Raw genomic sequence first — 25202 nt, forward strand, 5'->3', positions numbered from 1 at the left:
CAGCGGGAGACTCAGACCTTGATGGGACTCCAAGCGAGGCGACGAGCCGCGAGGAAGAGTGATGTCAGCAGCAGAGGCGGCCCTGAGGTCAGCCTTGGCATCGTAAACGTGCACCTTCCTCATTTACAAAAGAGACAATACAATGTTAAGACCTCCTCATAGAGGCCACTAATAAATGTCGTTGTACTTTGACAAAACATTGTCCCGATTTCGTACCATGTCTTTAAGAGAGGGAACCCCAGGAGCGATATATCTGCATGTTCTGGTTTTCTAAACGGGGGAATACACAACTTGTACTTTAACTTTTCATTCATGCGTCGCCTAAATAACACGTTATACTTTGCTAGAATTTGGGTCTGGTTAATTTATGTACAGTTGAATCTGTTAAAAATACTTTGATAACAAAAACAAGCAGATGACTTAATCGATCAGTAGCCTATCATTTACTTGTTGCTTGAGTTTACATTTTGCACCACGTGTTTTACTCCTCGTTACTTCTGTAAATTGGAATCTTCTCAAAACTCCTCACACAGAGTCTTATAGTGGGCACAGCGTCTTACCTTAAATCTTTAGGCTGTTTGGAGAGGTGCAAATGAGCCTTTTAACCCCTTTTTGCTACATTTTCACCTCGGAGAGCTTATACTAACTACAGGTTAATGACAACAGGTAGGCTGTGTGCGCATCCCCCTCTCCCCCCCCCCCCCTGCTTCGTGTTTTATGGCTTGACTGTTATGCACGTCGCACCTGCGCTCGAGTACCCTGGAGAGGACCCCGTCCCGCGCCCCATTCACCCCTGGATGGCTGTAGGAAGTGGTGCATTGACCGTCCTTTGTGTTGCAACCTGGACCGTAATCTGTTTTGCAACTGAAAAAACATCCGAAATAAAACTCTAACGCAGCGTTCAGGACCCCCACCTTGGCTTTCTAGTGCCCCCCACATCTCAGTAACTCTGCGAGATAATACAAGCGAGCCGGGTAGCTTTTCACAGCGCATAATGAGAGAGTTTGAGCGGAGTAAACAAACTGCGATCTGACACTGTGACGCAGATTAGAGAAGTAAAGGACAGATTACCTGCTCGGATGTTTTAAGAGACTTGACGATTCAATTAAAAACCTAGATCCCCCACGACAAATAGGCGAAATTATTACCTTGCAGGGATTTTAGGTGTTACCAATCAGATCATATACAAATGTCATACAAATTAATGTATTATAGTACAATTTGAAACATCATGAAACATGTCGAACTCATGCACAATAAACCCATCACAAACTATGGTGAGCCTTTTCATAACTTCTTAAGACTTAACATAAACGTATCGCATTTTTTATTTTATTTTCTCATAGGCCTTATGAACTAATTTAGAAGATAATTTATGACTCTTTATGTGAAGCTAACTGAAACTCCATTTACATTGTTACAGTTTTCACAACTGCATGAGCTCAAGGTTACATTTTAAGTAAGAACTTTTTCCCTACATTATCAGAATAGTGAAAAAACAAAATGCAAACCCCCTTCATTCTTTTACCCATCATGGCTGCTGGGGGTTTGTCTCTAATGTATTCTGGAAGAGAAAGCATCCTGAAGGTGGGGAGGGAGCACAGGGCCGAAGAAAGAGAGGGACAGAAGGGTCATCTCGGCTCTTTGTGGTGGGATGGATAGAGGAGAGGAGGTGTATGAGGAGGGGGCAATAAACTCTGCCACATATGAGGGTCACAGAGGTGCAGAGGTGCTTCAGAGGTCCTGGGAGCTGATCTTTTTGGTCATATGTTATGGTCATTCCTCCACACAGTTGTCAGTCAGGGCTTCAGGTTAATTGCTTTCATTCAATTGAGTTTAAACAAATTGTACATTTCTTACTAAGACCAGTTTTATTTAAGTGTCTTGTAGCTTGTTACTTTTACCTGAATTTGGAGCTGTGGGTATTGTAGGGTGTATACTGTTGTTTTATTAACTTTAAAATGAGCATATTGCACTTCTACATGGGAAAGATAGGTTAAATATAAAACACTGACCTACTGTCTTCGAATGAGCTGTTTTAAGATGCATTTAATAAGCACCGCTTTAAGGGGGTTATTGAGGTTGGGGATATTATTTTATTTCGGCTATAGTGAAAGATTTGCACAGTCTAATTTTGGGTTTAATAGTTGTACAGTGTAAAATAAGCATACAGCAATGCCGCGGCGGTAATTTTGTTGAAAAACTGTCTTGTTAAAACACACACATACAAAGACAAACAGACACACACACACAAACACACACACACACACACACACACACACACACACACACACACACACACACACACGCACACACGCACACACGCACACAAGGAGGAGCATGGAGGAAGCAGTCCCACTGGGGTTTTGTCCCTGACTGTGGTCTATGGGTTCAAAGCTTCTTGCATGGGGAGGAGAGCCCTTAAACAGCATATTAAGCAGGAGTTAATTATATGCCAACCTAAGTGACAAAGGGAAAGAAAAGCCTCCCTCTGAATGGCAAGACAAGAAAAGAGAAAAGTCATTATGCTGCCCACTTCTTTGCATTTGAAAAACTCTTATTTTGGCATTTCCATTTGTAACTGCAGAAAAGAAATCACATTGTAGAGTGTCGAAAACACTGTCTTTGCATCAGTGCTGACTTTTTACACTATCGTGGAACTCAAACATGTTCAGGAATATAGTTAAAAACATCCCCCCAGGCACACACACTCACTCTCTCTAATTTGTGAAAGGAAGCGATGGTCAGTTTGCATAACAAAAACGTTGGCCTGAGGCAAGAGACAATACAATGTTTCCAGGAGAAGAATCTGTGAAGGTCAGTTTGCTTTACAACTGAAATGTATGTAATTATGTCAAACGGTGAGTTAAGTTAAACATTAAACACTTACAGTAAGCCTATTCAATATTTTCTTAATCGTTTCTTCTAAGCATTTCATGGGATTTGGTTTAGTTTGTGCACCTCTTTGCAACAGTGACAGTTTTAGTGTATAGTTTCAAATGAGTAAACACACTTTTGATGTGTTGTACATTTGTATGATGTAGCCACTCATCTAGAATTACAAAGCCAGATTTCAGTCTAAATTATACAAATGTATTATTTTCCCTTTAATCTTCTTTCAGCAGCCCTTCTTGTGAACACATGCAGTGTTTGACCATATTGTGGAGATGTAACTATTGTTTTTGTTCAAATAACCTTATGGATATGCCAGATTTCAGATCAGTAGTCCGTCAGGAGAAGTCCCCCTTGCCTTGGAGCGAATGAGTCAACTTTAGCCTCAGTGCCAGGCTGTAAGTGGCTGCCGTGAGTCTACTGTGCCATGCCACAACACCACAATGCCAATATAGTCCCAGCACTCTGGGGCCCCTGAACCAAAAAGAGCCAGTGCTGTAAAAAGTAATGGCGGTGATAGCATTTTTAAAAATATCACATTAAAAAGTTAATGTAAAAGTTCAGCAGACAGCAGATTAAATGACAGCATAAGCACACAAAGAAGTGTAATACACAATTACAGACAAGGTGAAGGAGCCCCTTTCTAAAGGAAATTAGGACATTCTAATGCATGTTTTATATCTAAATCTTTAATAATGCTACATACCGTAAGCGTCATCAATTCGTAATTGTTTTTTAGGCGGTTTAATCCATAGCTTCATTCCTTACCAGTGAGTTAGTAGGCCTAGGTAGCTACTCTTGCTATAGTTACCGACGATTAATACAGTTTAAAACCTTTTTCTTTTTCCTGGGTAACATTTACAGTAAACCAACAACTACTCGACAAGACATGTACAATTAATATTTTCAGTAGACTTAATGTATTTTCCCAATTTTAATCATAATGATTTATAAATAAGAAATTCATTTGACTTTGTTGTCATAGTTTAAGTAGACTATGTGTACAGGAGTAGTCATCTGCCGGCGGAGGGATACTTCAGTGGGCTATACGGTATATCCGAGGGGTCACAGATTTAAGGTATGAGAGACATAAGGATATATATAAATATATTTCTTTTTATATAATAATGCTTCAATCTGATGGAAAAATCACTCATTGGTTGCAATGCTACTAATTCACTTCCACCACCATATCCTGTAATGTGAGGTCACAAATAGACATGACTTCATTTTTAGGAGTAACAAGCCAAATAGAGTGGGAAACCCCTGGTGAAAAGTATCATATAAAACAGTGTCCTGGTTATGGGCTTTTTTCTCCCATATATTTTCTAAAATCTCTTATTTCATATCTTTAAAAGCAGATATGTCATGTTGATAATATTTTACGAGCAAGATGTGTTGTCGTTTTTCTTTCTTAAAGAAAACTGTGGCCCAGAGTGCCAATCCCCACTGACCTCAGGGAGCCTGTCCAGGCACTGATGTCACCAACAGCAGCCATTTTTACTCATCCACTTACTAACTGTAGCAGACAAGCACATCGCCATAGCTAAACATAGGCTGACTTGCAGCTAGATATAAATTGTATCCATGACAAGGGGATTTTCCAATTAATACGAGGAGAAAAGGTTAGATGATTTGGGATAAATGTCCTCTGCTTGGTCAGTTAATTACACTTGCAATCATTTTGGGGTAAAATGTTGTTGGATCATATTCATCACAATTACACCAAATATAGTTTGACTGCCAAAAACGGCTTTAGACGATTTAGAGTGTGCAGAATTCCAGGGGCTTCATTCAGAGTGAATGAAAGAGAAACATGGTTGGCTATTTGTTCTTGTTCTCAGGCTGCACTGCACTCTATTGGCGTGACAAAGTCATTGCATTCATCCATCAGGAACAGCAACACATGTCAGACAGCAGAGCAGGCATAGGCTACCTACCTTAACTTTAAACCTCCTTAATCTATAGAATGAGCACATATGGCTCAATACAGCATTTGAGTAGCATCAGTGTGTGTTGTAACAAAACACAATTCGACATTACAACAAGGGACATGAAAAGAAAAGATTGACAATCCTTCTGCATCCATCCCACTGAACATCTTTATTCATATACTGGTAAAATATAACACATTTGTATAAAAATGTAGAAAATTGTACACAAAATATAACACTTGGCTTTTTGTCTATTTTAGTTAATGCTACTAGGCTATTATAGCTTTCAGTTGCTAAAGGTGATATTCTTTTGCCAGCAAAAAAGTAAGAATGAAGGATGACAGATATAAAAAAAATACACACACAAAGAAGGCAACATCAATAAAGTTCATTAATATAAAAAGATAATTTTATACAAAACATCTCATACATTCTAAAGAACAGCACTATCAGTCAATGTTCATGCCCTTATTGCTAGTGTTAGTGTTGTGTTAAAATAGACTATTTGTGCATCTTTTTATCAGTCATTTTAAGGTGTCTTTGGTAGTTTTTAAACTTTTTTCCAAAATGAAGAAATGTACATTCCTGCTAATGCTTGGTACACTTTGAAGTCACGCTACTTTTTTTATTCTGGAAAGTCACATAAAATGCTTCAGCAATACTTATTTGTGGACTTATTGAGTTGAGATTTGTTCAGATATGTTCTTGAATTACTATTAAAAATACTGTAATAATTGTTTATCGCTATCAAAATTAGGTTCATTTGAATAGTCACAAGAGACAGAAACCTCTCCACGCAGTGCTGTAATCAGTGCAAAGCCACAGTGTAAAATTAGTTCCCCTACCAAAAGCTGCAGCCTTCTTCCGTATGAATCAGCTCAATAGTTGCGAAAAAGTACCTCACTGTACCCGTGAAAATATGTATTTTACTACAGTGGTAGCAATTGATAACATTCCTGCTTCTTGATCCTCTATCCTGAATTAGTATGAGGAATTTTCCAAATAACTCCTCTTTGGGATCAGAGCCAGAGTGCAGTAGCTCTGTACTATTAGTGTACCTACGTTGCTCAAACATGGGCAACTATTAAAGATCCGCTGACTCAGGTGTCATTCAAAATAGCCGCCATCCTCAGCTGAGTCATACACCAGTAGTAGATCGGGTTATTGTTTAATCAGACATACTGTAATTTAGTTTTTTTTTTAGCGCACACAACATATGAACGTATCACCTACTATGTATGTACCTCATAGAACCAGGGACTTTTCTGTTCTGCAGTTATAAACACCACTTGAAAGAAAATAAGTACACAGCTGCTTTACGAACACTTACAGTAAACATGTGGAGTGCAAACTCTTTGTCTGGAAAGGCAATTACAACATACAAGTAATCTGAAAACTAAAGATGCAAACACCAACAGGTCCTGAGAGTCTGTCTCTGACTGCATCTGTGCATGTGTTGGAATACTGATATGCCACTATAGAGCGTGTTGTTGATGACAAGGAAGAAATCCCTATTAATACAGATTAATATTTAGTAGCACCGAGAAACAACTTCTCAATCACTAAAAGCACAACTTTAGTCTTCACTTAGCTTTTCGAAACACCCATCTTATAAACTCCTTTCTGAACATTGGCCTTCAGAATTCAAGCAGTCTATCACAAGACAGAGGATGATTAATCCATTGTCTCATTGTCATGTACACAACATTATAATATATGTATATAAAACGTATTTACATGCATCCTTCTCTACTCCACTGTTGCCACAGCCCCATGTGACTGGAATGCCTGTTTGGAAAACGTTCAGTATCAGTTTCATATCAGGCGTAAGGCTCTGTGTCTTACAGTAAGGCACAGAAAAATACCAAGTACCAAGGCAGCGAAGGAACAATACAGTGAGGGAGGTTGATCAGGCACATTTGGTTTTAAGGCTGTAAGTGAGGATTTTTACAATTCTGAAACCTGTGATAGGATCACATTCGCAGCTTTGTCTCAACTTGCGACCAAAATGCATTACATGGATATTCCATTAGCTACAGACCCCTCTCAAGTTCAGGATCCTGGATTGAATGCAGGTTTATATGTTGGGTTTATTTATAAACGCTTATGTGAATGTTTAAAACAGCCCAGACTAATGATCCATCACATCATATGATCCATTTAAAAAGGGGCCCACTTATCCTATTCCCTAACTGAAAGTCCTTACAAAGTAACCCCCTGCTGGTTACTCCTGAATACTGGGCTTTCATGTGGGATCTCAATTAAAACATTAAGAACTTGCCAAGGCCTCGACCTGATTGTTAATCTTCAAAAAGATGCCATAAACGTTCCTTTTAAGACAGTGTGTTCAGGTATTTGTTCTCCCCAGCCAGCGAGGTGAGCATTGATGTCATGTCGCCTACAGCCATGTTGGACAGACCTGAGCCTGGAGCTAGGGTAACAGAAGTCTGTGGGGTGTTGAGGCGGGATGAGGCCTGGGTGGAAGACCCTGGCTGACCCTGAAGGGGAGGGTTGATTGGGCTGAATGAGGAAGAATCAGCATCATCAATGATTGAGGTGAAGTCTATGCGAGCGTTATCGAGGTCCAAGTTTTCTAACGCATTGGAGATGGGGCCAGATTCAGGATAGGGAGTCATGGGGACAGGTTTTGTGCCCCCTGTTGGGTCCAGGTTGGAACCCATAATGTGCTGCTGGTTGACACAAGGTCCATTCTGGGGGTCCATGTGTTTGTCCATGTTTATCTGATCCGAATAGTACATGTTATTGTTATTGGAAGGAGAGAACATTTCATTTTGCGTGTGCTGTGGATGCTGGACTGGAGGGAGTCGGACTGCTCGCCTGGGGCTGGAAGTGGAGTGGACAGGGCTGAGTTGGGGTGGGCTTCCAAGGTAGCTCCCTGCTACCTGTGGCAGGCTGTTCTGGCGGCTGAGAGGTTTCCGTCCCTGAGGAGGCCTGGGGACCACCATCTCCTGGCCATAACATGAGCCTTGGAGACCTGTCAGCTGCTGCTCTTTAGGTGGCACAGAGCTGGTCCCTCGGCCATGGGCCGGGGGGCTCATGACCAGGTTCTGGTTGGGGTAGGACGGATATGGCTGGTTGGAGTAGAGATTCTGATTTTGATGCTGTGGACTTAGCTGCATCATTGCTGTCTGGCCACTCATATCCATATTATCAGATAGAGGAGGAGGTTTTATTCCACTCTGCTGCTGCTGTTGTTGCTGTTCTTGTTGCTGCTCCCACATGAGTGCTTGTTGGGACTGTACATAGTTTCTCACCATCATCTCCTTCACCTGCAGCATGGGGGTTTCTGACCTCTGCCCATCTGTCAGCGCAGTACCAGCACAGCCTAAGCTCAAGCCCCCTCCACTGGGGTAGGAGTTCTGGTTCGGCCCTTGAAAGTCACAGCTGGGGTTGTTTGAGTTCCTCAGCAGGACCTGGCCAGTTGGTTGTGGGTAACCTTGAGTCTGCTGGAGGAGCATCCGCTGCTGTTGGAGCTTAGCACTTTGACAGGCATTTCCACCTCCCATCCCAGGGTGGAACTGCTGCTCAGGCTTGATGGTAAGCTTGTGGGTTCCATCTGGACTGTTGTAGAGGCCTGTCTGATTGTTGAAGTGGGCTTGTGTGTGTTGAGGCTGCAGGCTAGGATCTACAAACTGCATTCCTCGCTGGTTCTGGATAGCCTGGTTGGGAGTTTGGATTTGGCTGTGGGAATCACTCCAAGGACCTCCAGCATCACCACCCTGGCCACAGCCTGGGTAATTGGGGCCTGAGGGGCTAAGCTGGCATGTACTCATGCTGTACTCGGTCTGTTGGAGAAGGGAATTGGATATGCCCTCCGAGTGAACAGGCCTTGCTTGGCCTATTGGATTTCCACCAGCCCTGGAAGGGACTTCCCCCCCCTGGTTCTGGTAGTGGCCCTGCATGTAACCCTGGTCTGGGCAGCTCGGAGAGTCATGTCTTGGAGACAGCTGATTTCCAAGAGAACCCCCAGCTCCTCCCATAGTTTGATGCTGTTGCTGATATCCCATGAAGCTTCTCTCTCCAGGGGGCATCATCATGGAGCGATCCCTGGCTTCAACGGAGCCAATCTGGGGCTCCATACCCATAGCCTCCATCATTACATTCTCTGTGATGCTAGGTGGCCGAGGGGAGTAAAGATGGCGAGAAAGACTAGTGTCTGAGCCACGATGTAGAAGCGCATTCCTTCGGCCCATCATGGCTATATTATTTAGGCTGTTGAAGCGCTTGGGGGCAGCTTGAGGATCTGCTACTGATCGGACGGGGTCACTGGCTCGCCTGCTGTTGTTGCCTGGAGCCTGGTGTGGGTAGATGACACCAGTGCCATACTCTGTGTTGGCACTGTGCCTACGTGGACCACCATGTTGGAGGAATGGAGGCAGAGGCTGACTCTGGTACTCACTCAAAACACCTCCTCTTCTGCCTGGAGTAGCTGGGTGCTCCATATTGGGTAAAGGAGTAGGTGGTGGTCCACCAGTTGCTGCAGCATATTTGGCCTTTAGGCTGTATTGCTGGGCAGGTGTTAAAATAGGAAGACCTGGCAATCCTCCTCCTCCAGGACATGTACCTCCTCTGCGATTGGTCTCAGGAGAGAGGGGGTCTCCCACACTCTGCTCTGGGCCAAGGTGGTGACATCCTCCGCCTCCAGTTCCTCCCATTTGTGAGACATCACTTGAGCGCCGGCTGGAAAGGTAAGGAGAGACCATGGAGGACCGACGGCTAACAGTATATGCAGAGCTTAAGGTGCTGGTGCCGCTTCCTCTTCTGTCATTTGAAGGGCAGCCAATCGATGTCCCACCTCCTAAATCGTGATTGGACAGTTCCATAACCCGTCGATTTGAGAGGAGTGGAGAAGGTGCACACATGCCCACATTCTCCCCTGGACCTGAAAATAAATATCCAGAAGGAGAAAGCTTAGAAACATTTAAATAAAAACTATTAATGTCAATTTAGATAAAACAATGTTGTAACAATTTATATTTCAGCCCAGTGTAAATAGTGTGTTTTATGCAACAACTCAGGCTTCACACATACAAACCAAAGAATAGGCACACATCAGAGTTTTGGATTACATTTGTTGTATCATCACATACCCGGAAGTGCAGGTAGTTTGTGACTGGCACAGCGGCCAGGAGGGGGCGGCCTGCGGATTTGCTTCAGCTTGTCAATCTTCAGATTCTCCAGCCTCTTCAAAGCCTGTGTTGACATTCCCATTGTTCCAACACTTCCTGGCTCCCCTCCTCCTCCTGCAACTCCATCCTCCAGTGCTGTGAGATCCTCCAGACTGCCAGCTGCATTTAGGTTCATCTCCACCCCACTGTCATTGTTGTTGGCGCTCCCCAGTGGAGAACGTTCGCTACTGCAGGATGATTGACCACCAGGGCTGGGCTGGGATTTCTGAAATATGTTATGTGATGTGTTTTAATGTCAACACTTTTGCAGGAATGCTAATCATTTGTGATACTAAATGGGGGAACAACTATGGATGTGTGGCATCTAACAGCAAGCTTTTGTTTATTTTCTTGTATTTAAAGGATCTTGCAGGACATAGGCAAACTGTATTACTTACCAGAGCCGTCTCAGGAATAAGCAGTTTGCAGTCCTCCCTGCGTGTCTCCTCTTTCTCCAGCAGCAGTTCAGAGCTCGGGCCTCCAGGGGTCATAGCTGAACCGGGGGGTCGAGGTCCTGTGTCTCCACGGTGCTTCTTGGTGATGTGGGCTTCAGGACCGTGCACCGTCTTCACATGTTTACGCAAAGAGCTTGGATCTGTGTACCGCTTAGTGCAGCCGGGGATCTTACATACATAAGGTTTCTGTAAAAAAGCAAAGACACTGTCAATACATAAAACCTTCTTTGTGTATACACAGTCTTGCATTCCCAAAATACACTTTACTACAACTTGACTGCTAATGAGATTTTTTGTCACAATTAGCAGTTTATTATTAATAACTAAGGTCAGATTTTTTACTGATTTGCTGTAGCTTGCATTATGAACATCCACAAATATTTTCAGAAGTGAAAGACTCCCTGCAAGACTCCTATGTGACAGTATCAAATAAAATCATCAATAGATGTGGACATATAAAGTATGGCCAATTTAACATCTTAGTCTACTCAATTTTTTATTTTTGCCTTTGTATACACTGTCCCTTTGCTGCTACATTACCCTGCGGTGCGACAACTAAAGGATTTCTGATACTGATTCTGATTCTAATATAATATAATTTTCAATAATGTACAACCAGATTTCAATTAATTTAATTACTTTTCAGTGGTGCACACTACAGTACCTCATTGGAGTGAGTTCGGTTCTGGTGCTTGGCCCGATCTGAAGCGTTGGAGAAGGCTTTGTTACAGCCTTCGTGTTCACACACGTATGGTTTCTCTCCTGTGTGAGAGCGCAAATGGGTCTTCAAATTCTCCAGGCGAGAGTAGGCCTTATTACAGCCTTCAAACTAAAACAAAACAAAAATAGTTTTATAAAAATAGCCAAGAAGAAACTGATTAAAACAGAGAAACAAAGTACATGGACAGTGATTTAGGATACACTCACAGTGCACTTATGTGGCTTCTCTCCTGTGTGTCTGCGCATATGAACCACCAGCATGTACTGGGCTTTGAACGGCCTCTGTTCTCGAGAGCACTCCTGCCAGTGACACACAAACTCCTTCTTTTCCCCATGGATGTGCTCATTGTTGATGTGCTGTAAAGTAAACAGATATATAGAGGGATCCATTAAAAATCTAAGTGGTATACTGTAGATCCCTTTTTGCTTAAAAGCTGTTTTTACAATGTCTTTTGACATTGACATCTCTTACATGAACAAGCTGCTCTTGTGTGTCAAACTCTTTGATGCAGCTCTCCCAGTGGCAGTTGGTTTCGTAGATGGCCTCTGGTTCAGGCTTCCCGTCGTCCTTATCCATGTCATCTCTGCCATCCAGTAGACCCATGAGGGGGTCCTGATGAAACATAAATACAGACCAGAAGATCATGATTCAAGTTGAAGGAAATAGTGTTTAAAAATAGGTGATGGGTTATTTGGGCAAGTAGGGAATAGCCCCACCTGCATGGCAACAGAGAAAAGGGTTGTTTTATTGGTACTGACTCATTTGGAAATACATATTATCGTTAAATAATGCAAGACTTGAAAAAAGGAACATTTGTGGGATTCTTCCTCTAGAGAAGACATTATCTGTATTTTAGATAAATGTATGAGCTTTGAACTGAAACAAACAGCAGTGCTAATTGCATTGAAAATATATGTGTGTTTGGTTGTATGGTAGCTACTGTAACTGGCAAAACTATTAACATATTAAAAATAACATTAGTGGCTGCTTTTATTTATCTTTTTTCTACATTATTTAATTTGTTGGATATACGTTAATACGTTTATAGTAAGAGTATAGTTTGGAAATTGTGTTTGATTGCCCTTTGCTCGAGAAAACAACAATGCACATGCCCAAAGCCTTGGTCAATGAAAACGGATGGCACCTTTGTAATGCGAGGTGCAGCTGACTACCTGTTGCAGCACTGCAATCTGATTGGCTATTTACTGTTGTCGTCATTTGCTCTTAGTTTGGCAGAAGTGGAAACAAAATAGTAATGAACACAATGAACGATATGGACTATCTTGAACAGCACAGAGTTACAAGTTTGCAGTTTGAATAAAAAACGTGAGACATTTGGAGGCCACCAACCGCGCGATATTGTTTTTAAACTAAACCGTTGGTGAAATATAAACAGATATAACGTGAAGTGGTTCACCAGAAATATAAAATGGCTAACTGCTAGCTTGTCACAGAAGACGCTTTCTTTGCCTCCCGTTTGTTAATCGGACCGGAGAGGACCTGCTAAAAAACAGACTCAGGCCTCCTTCACACGGGAACGTTTGCGTTTATGCACAGTAAGCGTATTCTAAAAAGTCTTCCGTTCACATGCATTCGTTTCATTTAACGTGTCTGTTCAAACGAGACCGCTGGAAACGCTGTAGTACATATGCCGGGACTGTAAGTGGCGCTGTAACTTCCGCCAAAATACACCAAAAGCAGCGAAGAAGAGCAGCCCGAGCAGCCCCGCAGCAATGTTGCCATGGCTACCCTTCTGTTTATGCCCCGCGCTGGATTTAGCAACATGTAGTTCATGTAATTCTCCATGTCCACTTGTTGCTGATGGTTGTGGTAGAGGAGCTGTAGATTTTGCACTAATATCTGTAGCATGGTCAGTAGCAGTAGCACTAGCAGTAGCTACTGACAGGAGGAAGTGTGTGTGGCGATTGCTGGTATTCAGCGGGATATAGTAATTTCCTCAGCATATGGATAAATGCAACGGGGAAGTTAACTGAAAGAAACCGAATCTGTGGATATTGCATCGACCGACCAAGAAGCACGTCTCTGTGGAGAGGACCCGCTCAGAAAGAGAGATATTCTCTACAAACACCGGGTGAGATCCTCCTTTGTCAATATAATGGATCAATGCATGAAATCTGACTCTGTTTATTTTGTTTAAGGAGTATATTGGGCGTTAACAATTCTGGTTTGCCTTTTATAATATTATTTCATTCAAGAACCCCTTGTGTGTTTAATTAACACAGCTATTTTTGATAGTTGCTACAGCAGTGAGCAGGAGAGGTGGGGAGAGGTGGGGCTATCGTTATTTTTTCAGGAAATATTCGTATAGAGGTGATTACACGGACTCGGTTGACCCCCCAGAGCGTTTTGTTTGCACATCTATCCACCTTGGCACCCGTTATCGTTTGTGGGGTCAGTTTCTATCGGCCTCGTGTAAATAATAGGGCTATACGCACGCGAAACTATGCAGATACAAGCCGTTTTCTCCTCGTGTAAACGGCGCCTCAATCTCATCTCAAGCATCTTTCTGAGAGGATGCTCAATGTGAGAGCAGCAGGGGATCGAGCTGCAGGATAACAACAAGCTCTGTCGGATTATTGCCTGTGTTTAACTGTGTAGAAAACGTGACATACTTCATTATGACAATGCAGAGGGGGAAGAAGTACTCAGATCTTGTAGTTAAATAAAAGTATACAGTACCAGAGTGTTGAAATACCCTTACAAGTACAATTCCTGCAATCAATATTTTACTCAAGTAAAAGTACAAAAGTATTAGCATCAAAATACACTTAAAGTACCACAATTAAAAGTACTAATTATGCAGATTGGCCCACTTCCGAATATTATCAATGATATGTTTTGATTATAATTATTGATGCATTAATGTGTTTATCAAAGCTGGTAAAGTTGCAGCTATTTTTAATGACTATGTATGCTGCAGGGTAGCTTGTGAATTTACTCCAGGTGTTACTAAAGTCTTATTAAAGTGCTGATTATATTAATGATGTAGTTACTTTACATCATTAAACAAAAGCTGCAAAGTAACTAAAGGTACTCAATAAAGGAAGTGGAGTAAAAAAACATGATTTACATCTGAAGTAATGGGGTAGAAGAACTAAATTGTTCTTGAGTAGGCCTACAGATCTTGAGTAAATCTACTTGGTTACTTTACACCATTGTGACAAAGTGTTTATTTGATCTGGTTCTGCATCTATGCAAAGCAGCACTTTTTTTTACCGCTCTGAGAAACGCATGTATACAAGATCAGTCATGTTCTGCTGACATGGTGATGGAGGTCCTTTGCCAACAACATAAAACTAGTCATAAACGCTAAAAGTATTCTTCTTTCTTTGCATGCTGTGTCTGTAATAGTCAGTCGAACATGTTCACAAACTGCAATTTGTTTGTGTCTACATTTAACTCAATTTCCATGAAATGTGCCACAGATATATGAGTTTATATTCCTGCATATGACAAATCTTAATGCCAAAACTACAATTGTGGTGTGATGGTGAAAACTACTTGTGAAAAAAACAACTATTCTTTACCTGAGTGCCAGTGGAAGAAGGACTGGCCACATCTCCCTCTGACCTTTCCTCCATGCTCTTCAAATTCATGCCATCCATCCCAAGTCCCAGCCCTGGCTCTGTCTTCAGCTACAAAACAAAACACACATCACGTTACCTTTGTTCGTGTCTATGAAAGTCATTAACATACAATTAGCACAGATGTAAATTCTCCCTACTGATCCCTTTGCTTCCTATTCCCACCTCCCATGCATCCACTTCCAAGAAATATCAAGCAAAGTGTGTTCTGCTACTGAATTGTTGTGAGATTTTTGTGAGTGAGAAGGCTGTCTTACGTGTCCATGCTTGGGTGGAACGTGGAGCCGAGGATTGTGGGGAGGTAAGCGGGAAGCTTGGCAGGGACCTGGTGTGTGTCCACCCAGAGACGTCCCCCCGCCTCCTCCATACATTGAAAAGTGTTGCCTGGATTGGCAGTTTATATTGCTGGAATAGCCAAGGGACGGGCTGTAAGGTAACAATATGACAGTGTTAAGAATTAAATCTGATGAAACTGGTGAAATAGTCAATATCACTTAAAATCAATACAACTGTTGGCCAATTTGCTGAAATGTAGTGGACTGGGAAATGGGCGAAAAAACATTCAATACTCTTTTCTTTCTTTTAATACTTGAAAACGTCACTTTTCTCCCCCATTCTTTGTTGATCTTATTTTCCTAATTTGCCTTTGTATATATCTACGTTTTTGTTAATAACTAAATCCCCATATTTGCCGAGCAACTGGCCAGCTGACATGAAGCTAGGAATCACACAAACAGGTACATTTCACCACAATTTTGATTTATTCTTTGATTTACTTTATTACAGTGCACCTGTATTTGATCTCTTTTTTCCGACCAACTGTGCTGGCTTGAGCGTTCAGACTTCATATTCATATATTTTGGTAAATATTGGTGCACTAATGTGGCCAAATTAAGGGAGAGGGACCACCACAAACTTCACGCCTCAAAGTAAAATGCATTTATGATACTTTTATAATTTCTTGAATATTAGAGTTTACTAGTCTGAGGTAATTGCTATTTACTTTGTACGTTTGTGCCTAAATATCTGAAGGTAAGATGTCTGACCTCATGGCGCTCACAGAGAGGTGCCCATAAGAACTGGCCCCGTTAGGGTTACAGCGAGAGTTGACAAAGGCCACCAGAGAGTTGGGTGATGTGCGGATCACTGTCTGCAGGTCCACACTGGCATCAGACAGAGGAGAGATAGACAGAGCTCTCTTTTTACTCAGCTTCAGTATGGATCGAGGTGTGGAGAACCTTGAGCCTGAAGGGGAACAGAGAACAGGAAGAGAAGGAAGGTCAGCTCTGAGGATGCAAACATCTTTTTGAGACAAAATTAATTTAATAGGAAACCGTGGGGAGTCTTTTCTTACCATCAACTGAGCCCATCTGATCTGAGCCAGGCTGGCAGAAGTTGTGATGAGAGGACATCATGTTGTTCTGGTTACAGTAGGGGGTGCTGTTGCCACCTGTTGGACATTAAAGACAGACTGAAACACTTAAACATACTACTGCTAAGATTGACATCAACAGATCTTGTGTTAGTAAGGTACACAGTGGTTCACAGGTTTCCTCTTACTCATCATGTAGCAAGTTTGCTTGTTTAAAATCTCAATTACATATCATGTTAACTAGCAGTTGTGTTCTTCTAAAAGCTGCATGAGCAAGTAAGGACATCCACTTGCATTTTGGTTCAGTCATTTGAAGTATTATTATAGGTACAGTTGCAAGGATCACTTGTAAACGTAGCTTTTCTCTAATGAAAGGAAGAAGCGAGACAATTGACTGTCCTGTCAGGTTTTATAGGGATTTTCCTCTTAGTTTTTGAGAGGAACACTATTCACTGTATATATTTATTATATGTACAGGTTCTTTGTTTATCCCTAGTTCACCTTAGGTTAACTAGGTAATTTAGATCAGTCCAAGCTGGTGTTTGACCGCGTAACAGACGTGGCATATATATCTTAACATATACAAGTCTTCTATTGACTGCAGATCTTTCCTATTGTAGAAATCTGGGTAGTCTCTGTTTCCTTCTCCGTCTCTCAGGTGTCTTCACGTTGAAATCAGTAGCAGCTGTGAGATTTAAGAGATGTAAAAGATACTCTGACTCACCCTCTGGGGGTGGCATGCCCCTGTGGCCCATCATACTGTGTGGCGGTGGGGCCTGAGGGGGCCTCATATATTGATCCATGCAGTGGCCAATCCCCTGTCCTGGGCCAGATCCATGAGTCATACTGGGAGTCATGGGGTTATACATAGCGCGGCAGTCCTGGGGGGGGCCGTTGAGGAGCGGGCCACGCAGCGAGGTCACATCACTGTAGGGAGACTGGTCTGATGAGACTATGCTGCAGATATCAAAGAAACACTATTATCAATCATGAGAAATCCAAACTAAATGTGAAAAATTGCAAATGCAAAAAGTGTGATGGAAGCTGTGGACATAGAAGAAATAAAGTGGTAACAGTGTCAAAACTGTTATGATTTTTTTATATATTCTACCTTATATGTGATAAAGAGCAAGTTCCAACTTGAAACGTACTCTGTAAAAGCATTTTAAGATAAGCATTCAACATGGTTGCAAGTCACTAGCCAGGTTTCCATCCAAATATTTCTAATAATAATACAAATACATTGTAAATGTTCATTGTTTACACTCAAGCTTTTTAATAAATTAAAAAATATATATAAATTCAATAAATGGAATATGCACTTATAAGATGTGGACAGAAACACACCTATTGAGGCAGAAGGCAGAGGAACAAATTCATTAAAGGTGGGGTAGGTAAGTTTGAGAAACCGGCTCGAGGTACACTTTTTGTTATATTCCATGGAATGCTCTTCACATCCCGATAGCAATGAATATTTTAAGTGCTTTGACAAAAAATCTGGAGTGGCCTACCTGCCTGTCAGCCTTCCATCTGTGCACAAACTTATCTCGTTCCCTCATTGGTCATGTGCGCGTTCGTGTGTGTTGGAGGAGGGGCTCTGTAAGGAAGTGGGAGATTTTTTCCGGCTGTGTATTTTCAAATTCTAGCGCACTCGAGCTGGTTTCTCCAAAATTACCTACCCCACCTTTAAGTGAATGGATTTAGGTCTTTAAAGTGACAAAGGAGCGAATTATTATATATAAATTGGAAACGCATATTGAAAAGATATTTTGTTAATTTATTTGTCCTAATCGGTCATTTGGGTCAAGTTAAGTGAGAGCAGCCTTTTGGAAACCTTCTATGAATACCACCATATTAAGCTTAGTAACTTTTAAAGCTAGTTCACAGCCTGGATCTCTTGTGATATCTGGTTCTCTCCACTAGATGGGGTATAGGCCTTATGTTGGTCTTCACTGGAAATGTACTCTTCTGGGTTTTCCCCAAGGAAAGCTTCATTGGAACTTTCCAATCTTCTCATTCATTTTAATGTTTTCTCTGACCTTTCTTCAGTCTGCCTGGTTAGTTTAAAATCTGTCTCTCTTCTTTCCCTCCCTCTCGCTGTCCCTCTCTCCTGATGGGCAGACTTCATCTATCCACCTTCTCCTAAGTCCTCCTTTCAGTTCTTTAATTATTTCACCACAACGTGTATTCCACACAGGAGCTTAATCTGTCCTCTCTAATCCACTGTGCTGGTTCCCCCCGACTCTACCTCTCCCTCCTTTCTCCCTTTCTCCCATTCATCCCGTCTGTTCTACTTCTCTGTTTCTCCCCCTCTCTCTCTCTCTCTCTCTCTCTCTGTCACTTTCTATCTTCTCTTCCTCACTCCCTCCTCCTCCTGCTCCTCTGTCTTTCTCTGTCCCTACTAGCCACCTTTCTCTCCATCGCTCTCTGTTTCTCCCTCACTCTGGGTAACCTGAGCAGGGCGCGAGGCAGTCATGCAGAGCGCAGCGGGGCCTGGTCAGCCTGTAATTAGCAGCTGTCAGAGAGAGGCCGAGTCCACCCGCAACCTGGGTGGCATGAGGGAGGGAGGGGGGGAGTAGAGGGGGAGGAGTGAGGGGCTGGACTAGCACTGCGGCCACAACAATTGCAGATAGACCTGGGCTTCTGCACCCTCCAGGTACAATTTTCAAGCCTCTTAGATGAACATGATTCCCGTTTTCTAGATATGGAATAAAAAAACATTGATCATCTTAGCATAAAACCTGGGAGCAGGAGGAAATAGCTAGGATGAATCTGTCCCACATCAGAAAAGGTGCCAACTATAACCTTTCAACTTATTGACACAGTGTCAAACCTCAAAGGGAACAGAACAATTTGAGATTTATAAGTGGTGCACTAATACTTTATGTTGGGACTTTATTTAAGTCCTCCAATAACAGTTGAGTTGCCAGGTGTTATATCATTGTGCCGATCCAAGAAAAAGAAATTATGGGCGGAAGGATGAGCTGTTGTTTGCCAAGATCTACAACATGTAAGCTTGTTTATTAATGTGCTGTTGTATGTCAGCTAATCTATGTTGGTAATTTTGATACAAAAATGCAGCTACTTTTTAAATAACTCAGACGATTACATAGTTTGTCTTCTATAAAGCTCTGTGGTACACTAGTTCATTTGTATATTTGTCACATTTCTCTGCACAAATTTAAGTGGAACTCTGAAGTTTGTGTATGATGTGTAAGAAACGAAAAACAATAATATTCTTCAATATATAGTTTTTAGATAATAACTCAAACATCAATCTCTGTATCTAGCTCAACAGGTAACATCCCCTTGATAACAAAGTTTTCATTTTTTAAATGTTTTGTCTTGTATTTATTAAAAAATCAAGATGCAACATGTCAGCCTCGAAATATTGCCAGAAGTCTTTTTTTACCAAGTATTTTGGACACTGCAAGGTTTGCTACCCCCCTTTTTTCTTTTCTTTTTTATGCTTATTTAGAATAATGACATTATCACTCTATGTACTTAACATTCAGGCATGAGAGTGGTAACGATCTTCTTATCAATAAAATACATTTTATGTTATCTTTTCCCAGAAATAAAGCAAATAAGTGTATTTACCAAAATGTTGAGGTATTGCTTTTACTTCTCTTATAACAGTTGTGGGATTCTGTATGACCAATAGACGTTTAAATGCATCAAGGGAGTAATGATTGAGGACGTAGCACGTGTTCATCTCTCTCTTACCCTCTGGAGGGCTGGCTGGGTGAGGTCTCGTAGTGATACAGCCCCTGGTGTGGCTGCATGTCCACTGGCATTGGAGCTCCGAGACCTACTGCTCCCCAAACACCCTGGACCTGACACAAAGAAAAGGACACGGTTAGGCTGAAGCAAGGAAACCAAAACAAACCCCACCAAACTAAACTACACTCCACCAGACTGCAAAGCCAAATAGACAAAAACAATTGTGGTTGGGGAAAAAAATAATATGTAGGATGTTAATAACAGACCAAACCAAGCTAAACATTTGAAGGGCAAAAAGAAAACTCCCACTGAAAAGCTTGAGTCATACTTATTTCAAACAAAGCGAGTACTACAACTCATTATTAAATACATGAAGAAGAAGAAATATATTTAAACACATTGTTAAACGTCGTCACGCAGTCTTGCATTTACATTTTACTGACAGTTGGTAAAACACAGAAGCTGAGGAGTCATATTTTCTCAAGAATGAAAGCTAGAAGCGCTCGTAGTGGACAGTGTTAAACGTGCTGCTATCCCTGCTTCATCCATCATATTTTATTGGATGAACTGTATGTGTGGAATGTAAACTCTTAATGGCAAACATTTTCATAACTGTAGTCAGTCTTTTAATGAATTAAAGCTAATACAAAATTATACAATGTAAATGATAAGGGATAAAAAAAACAAAAAAATCTGATAACAATTCAACGCCACACTGAACACAGTTTATGTATCATATTATGAGTCACTGTGGTGAACAGGAGGCTAACTTTATTAAAGGTATGTTGACACTAAAGTGATTTAAAGATCATTTGTGTGGTTTATGTGTAATTTATGTGTGAGAATTGAGGGGTTGTTAAAATCTTTTTAACTTTGAAAAACAACAATGCTTGATTTGCATTCCGCAGGCACATATCTACAGAAATATAAGCATCTATTTGGAAAAAGTATACATGTCACCAATAACTACATACAATAGGAAAACATGTAAATGAATTTGCCCTAAAAATATAATTTTTTTATCTAAGAACAGACAACTCTCCAGATCATGTGATTGTCCTGATGTGCCCTGACGGACTCCTACAGATTAGACAAAACCAGTGGGTTTGGCGGTAATCTATCTTCTCTAAACAAAGTTGTGCACCTCAAACGCTGCTGACAGACACTAAAAACCTGCCGCACCTTCCCATCCTGGAAAGTAGCGATCACCACGGAAAGAGCATGAAGCAGAAGAAAATGTGGGTTTTACCTCAAAGCTTTAAAAACAAATACTTACGGGACGTTAGCAAAACAAACAGAGAAAAAAGTAACAGTAGAACAAAGCAGTCTTTTGTATGAGGCTCATATTGAGATGGTGTCTTTCAGCAAGAGTGCATGTGAAGGGTAATTCTAGCTGAGAGATCTTGGGAACAAGCACCTGCTCATTACATCCAACCACATCAGTGCAGGTACTAATAATCGGGACTGTGGGCTCTAACATGGTTACACAGGTAATTAGGACCGAAAATTACTGTACACGTTCTCTGATGTCGTCGCTACCACATGTTTTGGAAAAGCCAAAACATTTGTTAATTAGTCTGGGTTATTTGTCAAAAAATTATTCATAGAGATTTTTTTAATGCGAAAGTAGCAGAAAATGCTATATTAGCTTGTAATTTCCAAAAAATGGTGGACACTGATTATAACAGACAAATAATATAGAACATATTTTTGCAGATGAATCAATGATTAATGATTTTTTAATAATCCATACAAATTTCAAAATGTAAAAAATGTTCACAAATCTGACACAATGTTCTTTAGCTGTTGCCATGTATGTCGCACCAAAATATCCCATTGCTGCTGTTCATGTGACAAGTGTTCGAACCTAAACTGAGAAAGCTTATTTTCCCTGCAGATGAAAGCTCTGTGGTTTCAGTGTGACAGGTTGCCAGGCCTGTTATGTAGTAGCACAAGTGTTAAAAGGGCAGTAGGGACCTATTTAAGCCCACAAGCCACCAGGGGGATTTGATACGCAAAGTTAGCGACTGGTTAAATGATGTGGGCGGTCCGGGGCTAATTGCATATATTCAGCGCCTGCTTCGAATGTGTGTATGATAATTAGCCGGAAGCGCTAAATAGAGATCTTGCCCAGCACCTCAGCTGTCCAGAACTCATAAATACCAAGAAGGGGGTCGCCAGTGACTGCCTGTCACACACACACACACACACACACACACACACACACACACACACACACACATACATACACACACACACACACACACACACACACACACACACACACACACACACACACACACACACACACACACACACACACACACACACACACACACACACACACACACACACACACACACACACACACATACACACACACACACACCTGTCAGTCTCGCCAGGGGGTAGCATAATAATCCAGTGGCCACCAAGTCTGCAGAGAATGTGTGTGTGAAAGAGTGAGTGTGACTGAATATACCGGAGCAGTTTGTACTGTGTAAGCACGGTGGCAGGTGTGTATGAGCAGGGAGTTTTGGAGACAAGTGTATTTGCTGTGCAGCGTGTGGGTTTGAGAGTGTGTTTGACATGATAAATGGTGGTGGATCTAGAGTATGAGTGAATAATGTATGAGACCACCTGTGCAAAAGCAAGCTGGAAATCTTTTGAAAAACATGGTTCCAAGTGTTTCTCCAGGGAGCAAGGCAGCGAGTGAGTGTGTGAGTGTTCAGTGTGTGTTTGTGATTAATTTGCATGGTACATAGAGTATGCTCTTATTCAGTTAATTGCAGTAAAGATAGTGCAAATATAGAGTTATTTAACAGAATTCATGTTTGCAAAGCATCCCGTCTTCTCGAAAAATTACATTTATATACAAGATTTCTGCAGGTAATGCACCAAGATTTCATATTTTATCAATCTAATGTGGAATAGTTTCTGATTGATGCATCTTCCTTGTATGTGTTTATTTATGTACACATATAAGTGCATATGATTTCATAAATGCAGGGTGCTGACACAGGTGTCGTGGCATTGTGCTATTTTAGGTCAAAATCCTGTGAGAAACTCTCAAGGAGTTTGCTCCTCGTGTAATTTTGCGGTGTCGGGTTTTAGAGGGATAGGGAAAAGGCACATTAAAAACCCCAAGGCTATAAATCAACGGCTAACTAAACAAGTCTGTGGCACAGCGAGCTGGGCAGGAACCAGGGAGCTGAGGATGAGGACAGGATGTCCAGCCACTTTCTACACCCAAAACCTCTCGGTTCAAACACTCCAGCTTCAGCATCATCCCATAGAAGTGGGACACACCTAAAAGCCAGTCGCCTCAAACCTCACACAAACACTTCCTCAACATTATCCACTAAACATGGGAAAATGATGAAACCAGTGTGAGAAAACAGGGCATGAATATAGTAGTAGTATTTCAGAAATGGTAGAAGAGGTGCACGTATCGTATGACGCAGCTAACAAATGTTTTGAAAACATTTATTTATATTTTACTCTTACATGTATTTTGTATCTGTGTATATAAGTCCCTCTGTGAGGGAAGTTGGTCACAACATTTTTTACTCTTAAAACAATTCTTAAAAAAGCATTCACTCATTTAATTATCATCAAAAATCATCCTGTTGTCAAAAAAGAAAAATTGCCTGATAGGTCACACATTTGGAGACCCCAAAGTGACTTCCACAATATCACCCATTGAGAAACATCTTAAAGCCGGCACTGGGCACTCTGCTTAGTCCTGGTTAAAGTAGCATGGCAGACTTTAGGGATGATATAATCCAAGTTCACCTCCAATTACTTCATATTTTCAAGCAAAAGATCTGACTTGTGGTCTAGCCTAATATATTTCCATTCAGTCTTACTTTCTTACTCACCCAACCTGCACAGCTTAACACCAATAAATAAAATATGGTTTTGTATCCCTACTGGTCTATTACTCATTCACTGTCAGAAACCAGACCGCAGCACTGTAAATACTCACCTCTCAGCAAATCCTGATACTAACTACCACTTCAGATCTAACACATTATTCCTCTTTTAAATCAAAGGTTGGATTCAAGCAATAAACCCTCACTCGCTTCAACACACTGGGCTGTTTTGTTTTTTCAGCCTTACTTGGTCTGGTATGAACTGTAGCTTACAGCGGCTAATGTTAGATTATGTTAGCAAACGTGAGGTAGATGTACTATTTACACTATGATTTGAATTACTGTAAGATGACGATATAACGACATCGTAACAATACAAGTAGAAGAGACCCATTCTAGTAAAACAAATAAAATCATTAAACATTAAAATAATCAAATCGCCATTCGAGAACAAATTAAAGCTGCATTGATTGTTTTGAATAAGTGAAGATGTGCTGTTATTGCTTATGAACTCAACTTTGCATTATAAGAAACAATAATGCGTTATTTAATCATTTAAACGTTTAAAAGTCTTGCTTTAGAAAACCAAACAAGGTTGCATTTAATTTCAAAATGCAGAGTAACATGGCTCAGCGCTTGTGTTTATTTATTTATTTGTTCCTTCTGATGACGTGTAAAGTGTCATTTCATCCAAACAATAGCTCAGTAAAACACCATCATAAGCAGTATAAATGTATACTACTTGTTGCAGGTCTTTGAGTGCATAGGTGACTTTCTTTTGTAATGGTACGTATTGGTCCCACCAACCTCAGCTCTCAGGTGAGTTTGTATATGTGGTATACAAAGACACACATTGTTTAGTCTTGCATTGCTGGCCATTTGTGACATTCCCATCAAGCGTCATTCCTCCTCCCTCTGAGTAAGTCTCCTGAGAGGACAGATATTTCCACAGGTCACTGGTTGTGTCAGACAAAAGGCCTGATCCGACTCTGCTTCTGCGCTCCTTTACTCCTGGGTGTAACACTAAACTGGGGCTCACACATGACCCCCGCTCCCTCCCCAGCCAATGTAGAAAGAGGCATTTAATGACAGCCCCTCTCCTCTTAACCTCATTTCTCTTCTACACTCAGATGGGAATGTGAGTATACAGCATGTGTTTGCAGGATAATCTCTTACTTAGACAACACAAAACAGCCTAAATCAAACCGGCACACATCTTTGGAGCATGTCCTGCAGTGTAAACACCCGTCTGAAACTATTTTGTCCCCCACCCTCTCCCTCATTCCCTCTTCTCATTCTGCCTTTTCCATTGCTCTGTATCTCTGGCTATCTCCTGCTCTCTCTCTCCTTCTTCTCCCCCGCTGCCTCCACCCTCTCCCTCATTCCCTCTCTCCCAGCTCATTCCTGCTCTTGCGACCTCTCCCTCGCCCCTCCCC

At 41.4% G+C, this 25202-nt stretch overlaps 1 protein-coding gene across 2 annotated transcripts in view; it reads right to left on the bottom strand.

Moving 5' to 3' along the window:
• Positions 1-4972: 4972 nt before the first annotated feature.
• gli1 (GLI family zinc finger 1) overlaps positions 4973-25202 on the bottom strand; it is a 50829-nt gene continuing 30599 nt past the window's right edge. Inside the window, exons 2-13 of one of the 2 annotated variants that reach the window (XM_034139399.1) lie at positions 19895-20004; positions 16893-17125; positions 16151-16246; positions 15843-16041; positions 15054-15222; positions 14740-14847; positions 11663-11803; positions 11398-11547; positions 11135-11299; positions 10414-10656; positions 9938-10241; positions 4973-9729 (exon numbers count right to left, since the gene is read on the bottom strand). In XM_034139399.1, the coding sequence (XP_033995290.1) occupies positions 7160-9729; positions 9938-10241; positions 10414-10656; positions 11135-11299; positions 11398-11547; positions 11663-11803; positions 14740-14847; positions 15054-15222; positions 15843-16041; positions 16151-16246; positions 16893-17125; positions 19895-19965 (4449 nt within the window). In that variant the 5' untranslated portion in view covers positions 19966-20004 and the 3' untranslated portion in view covers positions 4973-7159. The remainder of the gene's footprint in view (positions 9730-9937; positions 10242-10413; positions 10657-11134; positions 11300-11397; positions 11548-11662; positions 11804-14739; positions 14848-15053; positions 15223-15842; positions 16042-16150; positions 16247-16892; positions 17126-19894; positions 20005-25202) is intronic. The other variant, XM_034139400.1, reaches the window with a different exon arrangement.

Source organism: Trematomus bernacchii, unplaced genomic scaffold (genome assembly GCF_902827165.1).
Source record: "Trematomus bernacchii unplaced genomic scaffold, fTreBer1.1, whole genome shotgun sequence".
Lineage (NCBI taxonomy): Eukaryota > Metazoa > Chordata > Actinopteri > Perciformes > Nototheniidae > Trematomus > Trematomus bernacchii.